Here is a 13,155-nt window from a genome sequence, read left to right as displayed (position 1 = left end):
CCTGTGATTTATATCTGTACAAGAGGCAGAGGGGATTCCAGAAGGAAAAAGTCAGTTTCGCTGAGAGAGTGTGTAGGATAACTGGGAAGTGATTCATTTCCTGAGTCTTACAAGCGGTCCCCAGGAACGTTGGAAGTGGAGAGTGCTCTAAGCCGATCAGGTAGCAGGAACAAAAGCACAGAGATGTGATACGACCTGGGCCTGTCGAGATAATGGCAGGTAGATTGGCATGGCTGATGCTGAAGGTGTCATTCAGAGAAGAGACCAGAGAGGTGGCGGGGAGCAGGGTTATCTGGGCCTTATATGACACACTGTGTATCCTTGACTAACCGAGCACTGAGAGTCTTTGCCAGGGCTTTACGCCGAGGACTGACATGCCAGATGGATGTGAATGGGAAGACAAAATAGTCAAGGCAGAAACTCCAGTGGGGCCTGCTGCTTCAGCCCTGGACTCTGCGTTTTAATGAAAGAGAAGCTTTCAAAGGAAGGTCTTAAGGCAGCATGGAGCCTCAAAAGGAGAGCTCTCTGCTTATTTCCCTATGAACACTGGGTAGAAAATTAGGAATCCCCAGACTCAGTTAAGTGCTTTAGAGCTTCCAGTGACTAATAATCCAAACTCCTAAGATGAACCAGCGGGGAGATGCTAAACCAGAGGAAGCTGTTCATATGCTCTCAAAGTATGGCGCTGAGCATGGCTCCGGGTTCTTCATCTGCTGCTTAAAACAAACAAACAACCCCTCTTATTACTATGGTCATGATAAAGGGTAAAGTTAAAAATTAAAAAATAAGAGATCTTACCAGTTTCTACAGTTGAATGATATGTGCCTATATGGTAAAAGAGAATTTCCGGTGTCTTTAATAATTCCCTGCATGTCAGGGAACTTGCAGAAATAAAACAGAATGAAAAAAGTCTCTGGTATCTGAAGAGCTGATTTTACTGTTTCGTAATTGTATGTAATACCGGGTTGATGGACAGGCCTTGGAAATCTTCTTCTGTAAGAAATGGTAGCAGTGGCGGTCACTGCCACTACTGTGACCAGCTAACAGTTACTAGGTACCTAGTGTGTGACAGACACACTTATCTGTAATCCTCACAACTGATTCAGGAAGCAGGAGCTATTATGAACATAATTTTATAGATGAGGACACTGAAGTTTAGAGAGGTAGGTAGTGCGTTCAGGGTCAGTAGCCTGGGAGTACAAGGACTTGAAATACTTCATTATGGCCAAATAATGACAAACTCCAATTGAAGGGAGCTTGATTTTGTCCTAGACTGTGCTAGAGGGTGTATGGGGAAATAAAAGTCTCTATTTGTAGGGGTTTCTAGTACTGTGCTCTATGTACCTGTATGATCTCTACCCTTCTTTACTAAAAGACATTTGGAGGCTTTGTGCCTTGAAAGGTTTTAGAGGACATAGTGGCCAGTTCTCGTGTGATAAAATTCTTGTATGAGACCCATAGTCTAGAGATTGAACATTCTGCTACTCGACATGCAATATTCGGTTTGATGATCCCTAAGGTGCCCCCGGGAAATAAAATGACATGATTTTCCATTGTTTGGGGAATCCTGGGGGTGTTCTGCATGATGCTCTTTGGAACCGACACCAAGGGAATGCCGTGAGAGCCAGGTACCTGGTGTGCTAGTTCATGGGCTATGACCTTGGTGACCCACAGCTTATCGGATATAGAGGATTTCTTGGGGTCAAAGAGCAGCGACGTCTCTCTGTACGTGACGAGGCCCCAGTTTTCCATGGCTCCACTTGCAAAGTCAGGAATGGCAACGAGATCTAAGGAATAAGAGCAACGCTTAATCATTACGGCTCCTACACCAGAAGTGGGATTTGCTTCCTTCTTAACTATGCTACGATCCTTTCAGTATATATAAGCAGACATTCTAAAAACACTATCTCTTTTTCTTAACATTGATATGGTGTCTTGTAGTTGTGGAAAATAATCAGTATCCATCATCAAGCAGAATAAATTTTACTGGTAAAGTTTCATTTCTAGGTGAAGTAGCCTAGTGCCATAACCATTGTTTCCTAATGCTAAACTGTGAAATCACCTTAGGTGCATTGCTGCTGAGAAAATCATTCATTCAAAAACATTCATATTGTATTTTATATTAGTATTACAGAAAGACTTTGAAAATATAAGGTATCAAATGATCTCTAAAACATCTGGATTCAACAAAACATATGATGAACTCATTTCTATAAAAAAGAGAAAATAAGGGACTTTGAATTTCAGGAGAACACCGTTTGAAGCATCTCTATAGTCAATATTCCAAGCACATACAGCCTCGAAGTGTCCTTCTAAGGCAGTAAAGGGAAAAAACTGTAGGCGTCAATTCTTTCTGACTTCAATTTCCTTTTCACTGTTAATATTTCCTCTACTTCTTGACAAAATTTTAGAGAAAAAATGTAAAATTTAATCATCTTTTAGCCCCTCAGGTATAATGTATATTCAGTTCAGTTCAGTTCTGTTCAGTTGCTCAGTCATGTCCGATTCTTTGCGACCACATGGACTGCAGCACACCAGGCTTCCATTTCTATCACTGACCCCCGGAGCTTAATTAATGTATATTAATTTATATCATGTCTGTGTGAGAGTGTATATATTCATATATATATATATATATACCCTTTGCCGATGAATTCATGTTGATTAGAAAACTTCTGGCTAATATTTAATCTTAGACTTCTTTTTATTCTGCCAGGTCATATTGGAAAAAATACTGTTCTTTGGCTGAAAAGCCAGGTAATTTAAAAAAATAATAATAATTTGAAATAAATCGAGTCACTTGGCTTGACATTTCATTGTCTCGAATTAGTACTGTTTAATTCTAGTGGATAAAAGCAAATGTGTATATTGCAATCAAAAAGTAAACTAGCACTAATCAAGATTAGTATTCATTACCACTTCAAATATGGGAATGATTCCTTTTCTAACTTGCATCAATGATTTTATATTAGTTATATTATTTCCCAAAGCCATTAGAAATGCTTATATCTGTTCTACTCTTTCTTTTTTTTTAATTTATTTTTTATTGAAGGAAAATTGCTTTACAGAATTTTGCTGTTTTCTGTCAAACTTCAACATGAATCAGCCATAGGTATACATGTATCCCCCCCTCTTGAACCTCCTTCCCCTCTCCCGCCCCATCCCACCCCTCTAGGTTGATACAGAGCCCCTGTTTGAGTTTCCTGATACATATGGCAAATTCCTGTTGGCTATCTATTTTACATACGGCAATGTAAGTTTCCATGTTACTCTTTCCATACATCTCACCCTCTCTTCCCCTCTCCCCATGTCCATAAGTCTGTTCTCTATGTCTGTTTCTCCATTGTTGCCCTGTAAATAAGTTCTTCAGTACCATTTTTCTAGATTCCATATAAATGTGTTAGAATACGGTATTTATCTTTCTCTTTCTGACTCACTTCACTCTGTATAATGGGTTCCAGGTTCATCCACCTCATTAGAACGGACTCAAATGTGTTCCGTTTTATGGCTGAGTAATATTCCATTGTGTGTATTACAACTTCTTTTTCCATTCATCTGTCAGTGGACATCCAGGTTGTTTCCATGTTCTAGCTATTGTAAACAATGCTGCAGTGAACAATGGAATACGTGTGTCTTTTTCAATTTTGGTTTCCTCAGGGTATATGCCTAGGAGTGGGATTGCTGGGTCATACGGTGGTTTTATTCCTAGTTTTTAAAGGAATCTCCATACTGTCTTCCACAGTGGCTGTATCAATTTACATTCCCACTAACAGTGAGAGAGTGCTCCCTTTTCTTCACACCCTTTCCAGCATTAATTGCTTGTAGACTTTTTGATGAGGGCCATTCTGACCAGTATGAGGTGCTATCTCATTGTAGTTTTGATTTGCATTTCTCTAATAATGAGCGATGTTGAGCATCTTTTCATGTGTTTGTTAGCCATCTGTCTGTGTTCTTTGGAGAAGTGTCTGTTTAGGTCTTTACCCCACTTTTTGATTGGGTTGTTTGTTTTTCTGGTTTTTAGTTGTATGAGCTGCTTGTATGTTTTGGAAATTAATCCTTTGTCAGTTATTTCATTTGCTACTATTTTCTCCCATTCTGAGGGTTTTCTTTTCACCTTGCTTATAGTTTCATTTGCTGTGCAAAAGCTTTTAAGTTTAATCAAGTCCCACTTGTTTACTTTTGTTTTTATTTCCATTACTCTAGGAGGTGGGTCGGAGAAGGCAATGGCACCCCACTCCAGTACTCTTGCCTGGAAAATCCCACGGATGGAGAAGCCTGGTAGGCTGCAGTCCATGGGGTCGCTGAGGGTCAGACACGACTGAGCAACTTCACTTTGACTTTTCACTTTCGTGCATTGGAGAAGGAAATGGCAACCCACTCCAGTGTTCTTGCCTGGAGAATCCCAGGGACGGGGGAGCCTGGTGGGCTGCTGTCTAGGGGGTCGCACAGAGTCAGACACGACTGAAGTGACTTAGCGGCAGCAGCAGCAGGAGGTGGGTCATAGAGGATCTTGCTTTGATTTATGTCATCGAGTGTTCTGACTATGTTTTCCTCTAAGAGTTTTATAGTTTCTGGTCTTACACTTAGGTCTTTAATGCATTTTGAATTTGTCTTTGTGTATGGTGTTAGGAAGTGTTCTAATTTCATTCTTTTACATGTAGCTGTCCAGTTTCCCAGCACCATTTATTGAAGAGGCTGTCTTTGCCCCATTGTATATTCTTGCCTCCTTTGTCAAAAATAGGGTACCCATAGGTGCATGGGTTTATTTCTGGGCTTCCTATCTTGTTCCATTGGTCTATATTTCTGTCTTTGTGCCAGTACCATACTGTCTCAATGACTGTAGTTTTGTAGTATAACCTAAAGTCAGGAAGCTTGATTCCCCCAGCTCCAGTCTTCTTTCTCAAGATTGCTTTGGCTATTGGGGGTCTTTTGAGTTTCCATATGAATTGTGAAATTTTTGTTCTAGTTCTATGGAAAACGCCATTGGTAATTTGATAGGGATTGCATTGAATCTGTAATTTGGTAGTATCGTCATTTTCACAATATTGATTCTTCCTACCCAGGAACATGGAATGCCTCTCCGTCTGTTTATGTCACCTTTGATTTCTTTCATTAGTGTCTTCTAACTTTCTGTGTACAGTTCTTTCATCTCCTTAGGTCAGTTTATTCCTAGATATTTAATTCTTTTTGTTGCAATGGTGAATGGGATTGATTCCTTAACTGTTCTTTTTTTATTGTTAGTATATAGAAATACAAGTGATTTCTGTGTATTGATTTTGTATCCTGCAACTTTGCTAAATTCACTGATTAGCTCTAGTAGTTTTCTGATGCTATCTTTAGGGTTTTCTATGTACAGCATCATGTCATCTGCAAACAGTGAGAGCTTTACTTCTTCTTTTCTGATCTGGATTCCTTTTGTTTCTTTTTCTTCTGATTGCTGTAGCTAGGACTTCCAGAACGACGTTGAATAATAGTGGCAAAAGTGGACACCCTTGTCTTGTTCCTGATCTTAGGGGGAGTGCTTTCAGGTTTTCACCATTGAGAATAATGTTTGCTGTAGGCTTATCATATATGGTCTTTACTATGTTGAGGTAGGTTCCTTCTATGCCCATTTTTTGAAGAGTTTTAATCATAAATAGATGTCGAATTTTGTCAAAGGCCTTTTCTGCATCTATTGAGATGATCATATGGCTTTTATCTTCCAATGTGTTAATATGGCATATCACATTGATTGATTTGTGTATATTGAAGAATCCTTGCATCCCTGGAATTAACCCAACTTGATCATGGTGTATGAGCTTTTTGATGTGTTGCTGAATTCTGTTTGCTAAATATATCTGGTCTACTTTTTCTTAATCTGCATGCTGCCTTTCAGTGAACTTTATTTTAAATGCATTCATTTCATATGGTCTTCGAGGTTGCATTTTTCAAGAACAACTTAGGATTGTTGATGGCTGTTACTTGATCTTTCCTTGATTTTTGACGTAGAGGACAGCAATGGACTGTGGTAACCTGATTTAGCATGTCTGTGCTAAAGGGTGTATAGAACCTGCACTGTAATGATACCACGAGACTCAAGAACTATGGGAATAAGCCCCTGGAGATGTCTTCTGATAGTCCTTTAATTCTCTAAGAAAAACTGCACGAAGTTGGTCAGGAAAGGGGAAGAAGGACAGGTTAAGGTGTGGGTTGTAAAGTTCCAAAGGAAAGCAATGTTTTGTCACTGTCCGAAACTCTAAAATTAATCTACATAACTTGTAAAATTTGTCAGTGTTTTTATATATTCTGCAACATCATAGAAATCACAATTTTTATTTTTTAAGATAGAAAATGGAAACCAACAAAGATGGGCTATTTGTATCCTCTCATAAAGATCAACTACTACCACATTCAAATTATCTATTTCCTTCAAATCTCTCTCTTTTTTAAAAAATGTCTGTGCCGCAGTCTTATCTTCCAGCCTCAAACACTCTGTAAATAACAGATGGAGGGACAGTTTTCAGCTATTTACATAAACCTTTGGCAACTTTCATAAAAGATTGCTAGTCTTATATGAATATGATATAGAAGGAAATACATGCTCCAGAAATTCATCCATTTAAATCTAATATAAAATGCAGATATTTTAATATTAAACCTGATAAAAGAATAGAAAAATGAACCCAAGTACTTGGGCTTCTCATAAATACTTTATTTTCTACACTCAAAGACATCTCTCAGGTATAAATTACTGCTTTCTGGGCTAACTGAAGTTCCTCAGTGCTCATTTTAATCACATATAAAGAGAGATGAAATCAAAGCAAGTTCTAAAAATAAAGACAATGATCTAGAATTTGAACCTACCCAGTTTGGGGAGTGGATAGTGGATATCAAAGTAATTTTCATAATAGTCCAGCAGCTTCAGTGATGCTTCCAAAGCATAATGTGTTTGACTCCATTTGTCTGGAGATGCATAGATGGACACCTGGGAATTTTGGGGAGAAGAATGATCTTTGAATGACAAGCTCCTTGGTATGATTCCACTCCTAACAACCTTCACCCAAAAATGGAGACTATATTTTTCAAGAAAGTATTGAGATACCGTTAAACATGTCGTCAATAGGGGGTAAGGTGTTCTGTAAAGTATTAAAGAAAAAGTGCCTCTTGAAAACTATAGTATCCAGTACTTTCTGTTACAGTGAATCTGTACATTTCCAGCTATATAAACCCTTTACATCATGAGAGCTCACTTCAGTTCATCGCGATTATGTATTCTAGCACTTGAGAATTAGCTTTCCAAAATGATGACCACCAAAAGAGTTTCAATAAAACACAGTTGTATTAGGCGGAAAAGCCTTCATGGACTTGTTGGAACCACCCTCTGCTGTGTTTTCTTTAAACTCAGCGCCCAGATGGGTTCACTCTCTCCCTGCACAGTAACTACTGGAAAAAATAAAGTTAGATTCCAGTTTTCTTGGGTTTCAAGTACAGTAGTGCTTTCATTTCATAATCTGCTTTCATGCTCTGATTTTACTGAAATCCCTCAGAAATGTTATAAGCAAGATAAGTTAGTGCCCACAGTACCTTACCAGGCACTGTGCTAAATGTGCATTTGTAAAACTTGTAAACTCTAACTTAGTCCTCTCAACCACCTCCTGAAATAGAAGCTATTTTCTTCATGTTAGGAATGAAGCAATGAAAACACATGGAGATTAAATAACTTGCCTTAAGTCTCGCAGATGGAAAATTGTAGAGCTGGGGCATGAATCCAAGGAAACTGACAGGACCCTGTCCCCTAAAGTAAAGTGCAATCTGACCTCACACACACCTCTGTCTATCTACATATATATCTGTGTGCAGCAATGTATGTAGACACATTGCTGATAATATATATCTGCGTATCCATGGTTAGTATGTATGGAAGTTATAATCGATGTTTTATTGCTATTTTTCATAAGCACTATTTTATGGCTCTTTGAATATATTTTTTGTGTCTGTAATGCATTGGAGAAGGAAATGGCAACCCACTCCAGTATTCTTGCCTGGAGAATCCCAGGGACAGAGGAGCCTGGTGGGCTGCCGTCTATGGGGTCGCACAGAGCTGGACACGACTGAAGTGACTTAGCAGCAACAATTCCTCAGGGTAAGGAGTTCTTTTTTATTTTTGATGTATTCATTGATATTCACAAAACTTTATCAGATAATTATTGTGTGTGTTTGTGTTCAGTCACTCAGTCCTGTCTGACCCTTTGCGATCCCTGCCGGACTCCTTTGTCCATGGACTTCTCCAGGCAAGAATACTGGAGTGGGGTGCCATTTCCTCCTCCAGGGGGTGTTGCCAACCCAGGAGTTGAGCCCGTGTCTCTTGCGTCTCCTGCACTGACAGTTGGATTCTTTACTGCTGCACCACCTGGGAAGCCCCAATTATTGGGTATTGTAACCTTTTGTAAACAACGAATGCTCTAAAAATAATGAAGACCTCCTTTCATTAGGGAAATAAAATTATAGAAAACAATTGGAAACAATGTAAATATCCTAGAATAAGATGCTGATTAAAAAATCCGTATGGTACCTCTAAGCATTAGAGTACAATACTATGCAATCATTAATATTATAGAAAAATACTTAATGCCATTTAATTTTATAGCATATTATGGTGAGCTAAAATAATTGCATATTATTTGTAAAAGTATATATAGATTTATACAGTATATATTGTTATTATATACAATCGTATACTGACAGACTTACAGAAAATACTTGGAATATACCAGGACAAGCCCCTGTAGTGCTCACAGGTTATTTTACTTTTTATCTCTCTCCATTTTTGTAAATAATATGTATACATGATATTTTGATAATAAGGGGGGGAATTTTAAAGAACAGCTCATTGCCTTCAGGACACTATTCTGCACTGTGTATGAAATGAGAACTCAAACTCACCTTGACCCCTGATGAGGCTGTACCACTCACAGAGGTGAAATCACAAACTATGTAGGCTACAAGGTAGGTACTCATTTTTACAGTAGTTTCAAAATGATCTTCCAAGAGGCCTCCTTCAAGTTCAATCGTCTTAACCTACAGGAAGGGAAAGAATCAGTATTTGAAAACAAGTAATTTACAAGAATGCCTACAATGTAGGCTAATGTAAGTTAGAGGAGAGCTTGATGCTCTGAAGGATGTGTGATGTCCATATAGATTAGAGGACTCTTCACAACATTCTGTGGCTTCTCCTCCCTCTATTTCTTTTATCTCTAGACTGCCTCAAAGACACAATGTGCTACTTTAGGGATCTGAAAATGATGCCTATTTTGTTGCTTGAAAGCATAGAAATATCTTAGACGGTTCCATTTTCTTGAAATGCAATCATCTCCAACACTGGCATCAATCCAACATTTGTACTTCTAAGCAAAAGTGCCAGAGACTAGTCCCCTTCCCTTTGTTATATAATAAATAAAATCTCTGTTGTGGAAGGAAATGGGAAGCAGAACTGTGCTGGATGTCTTGCATCATCTTTTAAACCTACTATTATGTGTGTATGAGGCAGGTATAATTTCATAGGTGAAGAAACAGAGTCTCAGAAATGTTAACTGATTGCCCGAGATCACACGGCTAGTTTCACGGTAGGACCAAGATGTCGATGTGGCTGGGTGACTCCAAAGACATTGCTCATTCTGGCCCTTGCTGTGTGACAGCTTGAGTCATAGCCTTATTTTATCTTTGCTTCATTGATTCAGCCATGAAAGCAGTCAGGCCAAGGAGGTCATTAGTAATTTAAGCTTCTGCCTATCTACTGAGGAAGTAGCAAGTTTTAAGTCTATAGACTGGTCAGCTGCATCCATCACTGAGTAATTACTGAATTCTATCTTTATTTGCTCCGGATAGCTGGTTCCAAAGATGGTCTTCACCATGGTACAATGCCCCTGAATTCTGAAAGGACACAGATCCCGTTATCTGAAAATACCACTTTCTTCAAATTGGTAACGTTTTCAACTGGCTTGTTGCTCATCCTCTCCAAACCCCTTTTAAGGCATCAGGGTTGTGGCAGTGCTAACCACAGATTATTAAGCATATTTTGTGTGTTTGTATAAGATTGCAGTTTGCTTTGGCGAGAAAAAATAGCCTGAAGGATTATCACAAACTGGCTAGCCTATGTCAGTGACAAATGTTTGTGCTATTAAATTGTACAGAATTTGATTCTACAGAATTCTATCAAAAATTCAATTCCTAAGTTCCAATAAAGTAGGAAACACTGACCAAGCACCCTAAACAGGTGGCTATATAGGGCTTTAAGTTTCACCTCTTTCTGAAAGGTAATTTTGTCCAAAACCAATCTCCTTTGTAAGGAGTCTGATTGAACCACAGTTCTATGGGTACATACCCCTAGCAGAGGAGAGGTTATGGTAGGGCCTGAGGAGGGGACACTATTATTGTGGTCCTCTGCCCAAGCTCAGCAGCAAAACAATTTAGTCAAGAGTGTAGATGGCTGAGAGGAAGAGGAAAGATTGTGGGGCCATGGAGAAGTGAGTCTGTGGCAGGGCTGGTGAGGACACAGGTGGGCATTCCCTCTGATTTATCTCTTCCTCCCAGGTAACGATGTAGCCCATGGAAGCTGAATTTGGTTCAGGAACCTGGAGTCACTCGTGTAGATCAGCATTGCCTTTAGCAGAAGTGTTTGCGGTGTTGGCGTAAGTTCTTCCAGGATGGTGATGTAAGCTCCAGGTATAACACACGTGTTGCTAGAGAAGGGTTTAGTGGTTTTCTCAAGTTTGGCAGGACTACTTACATAGCAAGCGTCACCCGCAGGTGTGTGTCCCCTTAAAGACTGAAGGGGACAAAGGAATGCCCCAGAGATATACACTGCTTCTCCTAGCACTTGGCTGACTGCCTCACTTTCTCGTATTCTTAACTTGTATTCTTTTCTTATAGAAATAAACCAACTGAGAACTTATTATGTGTTGCTTCTCACCAGTCCACAACCCATCTTAAGTGCCACAGGTATTATCCAAAGAGTATGATCATAGCATTACTTCAGCTCTCTCTCCCCACCCCACCCCTTTTATGGGGGGGGGGTAACCATGGAAACCTGGGTAGGGCACGTCAATATGGAGCAGAAAGTTAAGCCAGTGTTTCCTGAAAAAGCCATGATCCAGAAAACTGGCCCAGTCAACTGAAGCAATGCAAAGTTCAAGGATTATATAAAATATTTCAAAATTTTTCACTTATTTTTCTTAAATATGAGACACTGAACATTTCTGAACATTCCAGAAAGCTGAAATTCTAATATAACAAAATGACAATTTATGTTTGCATCACATTTTAATTAAAAGGCATTACTATTTGTATTTTTACTTTATCCTCCATGATGATTCATGTGAAAAATTATAGTAATAAAAAGCTGCCAGGAAACAGACTGAACAGCCCTTCAATGAACATTCCATTAAAAAGAAGACTTGGAGTTAAGCAGCAAATCCTTTTTACCTGAAAGGGAGTAGGCTAATTAAAGTGCTGTCTGCACGAACATGAAAAAAACGGTGGGATATATGTCATGTGGAGTATGTTACTTTCCCCCTTGATCTGCTCTGCAAGCATTTCAAAGCAAAAACTTTTCCAGTGTTAAACAGAAATCTGGGGGAAATTCAGTTTCTAGCTTATGGACTCATTTCCTGCTTTATCCTCAGAAGACAGTCACTGAAGAGAGCAGAGAGGAAAACGGGCTGGAGTCACTGGCTGGGTTATGACGATCTGGCTGCTTCTGAGCTCATCCTCCTGAAGCACTGTCAGGAGGGCCTCTATTTTTATCCAACTTTCTAGGTAGCAATGGAGAAATATTTTACATTTCGTTCAACAGCAAAAAGGCAAGTACATCATTAATGAGGAAATATCAAATAAGACTCAAGGGTGTACTGTGTCATTCAGAGTCTCTGCATTTTGAGCATAAATGTGAGCCAAATAAAAGTGTGCAGAGGTCTCTTTCAATTAAAAAGTTTGTAGCTTTTCATATGATTTTCAAATAATTTTCATAAATAATTTTAAGGACTACTCATGGAACTTAAAAAGATTTCTAAGTTCTATCACAGACCCCTAGATCAGAATTTGCAGGATGGGCCGATGGAGCATTCTCTAGATCCTTACTACTCCAAATGTGGTGCCTGGATCAGCAGCAGTGGTACCACCTGGGAGCTTGCTATTAATAAGAAGGCAGAATTTTGAGCCTCACAGCAAGGCCAACTGAATCAGAACCTGAATTTTAACAAGATCTTCAGATGATTCATCTGAACATTAAAGTTTGAGAAGTGCTGTTCTGGGTGATTCTGAATTTCATCGCTGGCCAAGTAACACTGATTTAAAAGAACACTGCTTCCATATAAACACAAGTGAAATATAAATCACTTTCTTTAAAACAAAAAGTTTCTTATGTAACAATGCCCAAACAGAATGATTTTAAAATATAGACGGATTGGAGTTATTATACAATATGTAGATGGAGTAAGGACAAATTAATGGCTTAAGTCCTGCCAAAAAAAAAGCAAATATTAAAACACAACAAAAACCAAAGTTCATTTTGAGAACAATTTCCCAAAGTTTCTGAAAGTGGCAATACCTTTGGCATGTTGGAGAGGGCAATATGTCTGCTCTCTCTTCTTATCTTGATTGAAAAGTTGGCTTTGAACAATGGTTCATCAAAGCAAGGGAAAGCCATTCGTGCCTCGGTTGGCTCAAAATCCGTTACTGCAATCGTTCTATGAAAAGAAGCACATTCCACTGGGAATACACAAGTGAAATCATAAAAGAAAGGGAAAGAATTTTATCTTCAGAACACAGCTTATCAAACCTGGACGTGATCTGTTTGATTTCTCAAACTATAACCTTCGTGACCCTTAGTTTTTGAAGAAAATGAAGGTACAATTTGTTTAGCAGCTGCCGATCATATCAACGCACTGTGCCGGGCACTCTATCAACATGGTTGTCTCCATATTTACTGCAGATAAGGATATTGAGGCTCTGAGAACTTAGGTGACTTTACCTTTGGCTCAGAGGGTAAAGCGTCTGTCTGCAATGCTGGAGACCCAGGTTTGATCCCTGGGTCGGGAAGATCCCCTGGAGAAGGAAATGGCAACCCACTCCAGGATTCTTGCCTGGAAGATCCCATGGACTGAGGAGCCTGGTAGGCTA

The 13,155-nt window shown here is 39.1% G+C and overlaps 1 protein-coding gene across 15 annotated transcripts in view; it reads right to left on the bottom strand.

The window, feature by feature from the left end:
* The window catches only part of ERAP2 (endoplasmic reticulum aminopeptidase 2), a 46,022-nt gene that overhangs the window by 24,807 nt on the left and 8,060 nt on the right, over positions 1-13,155 (bottom strand). For all 15 annotated transcript variants that reach the window (XM_060416027.1, XM_042250780.2, XM_060416029.1 and 12 more), the window contains exons 3-6: positions 12,584-12,722; positions 8,923-9,057; positions 6,844-6,964; positions 1,633-1,787 (exon numbers count right to left, since the gene is read on the bottom strand). In XM_060416027.1, coding sequence (XP_060272010.1) covers positions 1,633-1,787; positions 6,844-6,964; positions 8,923-9,057; positions 12,584-12,722 — 550 coding nt within the window. The remainder of the gene's footprint in view (positions 1-1,632; positions 1,788-6,843; positions 6,965-8,922; positions 9,058-12,583; positions 12,723-13,155) is intronic.

The sequence above is a fragment of the Ovis aries genome, chromosome 5, assembly GCF_016772045.2.
Source record: "Ovis aries strain OAR_USU_Benz2616 breed Rambouillet chromosome 5, ARS-UI_Ramb_v3.0, whole genome shotgun sequence".
In the NCBI taxonomy this organism is placed as follows: domain Eukaryota; kingdom Metazoa; phylum Chordata; class Mammalia; order Artiodactyla; family Bovidae; genus Ovis; species Ovis aries.
The sequence above is the reverse complement of the archived record's forward strand: the minus strand, read 5'-3'. Positions and strand labels throughout refer to the sequence as shown.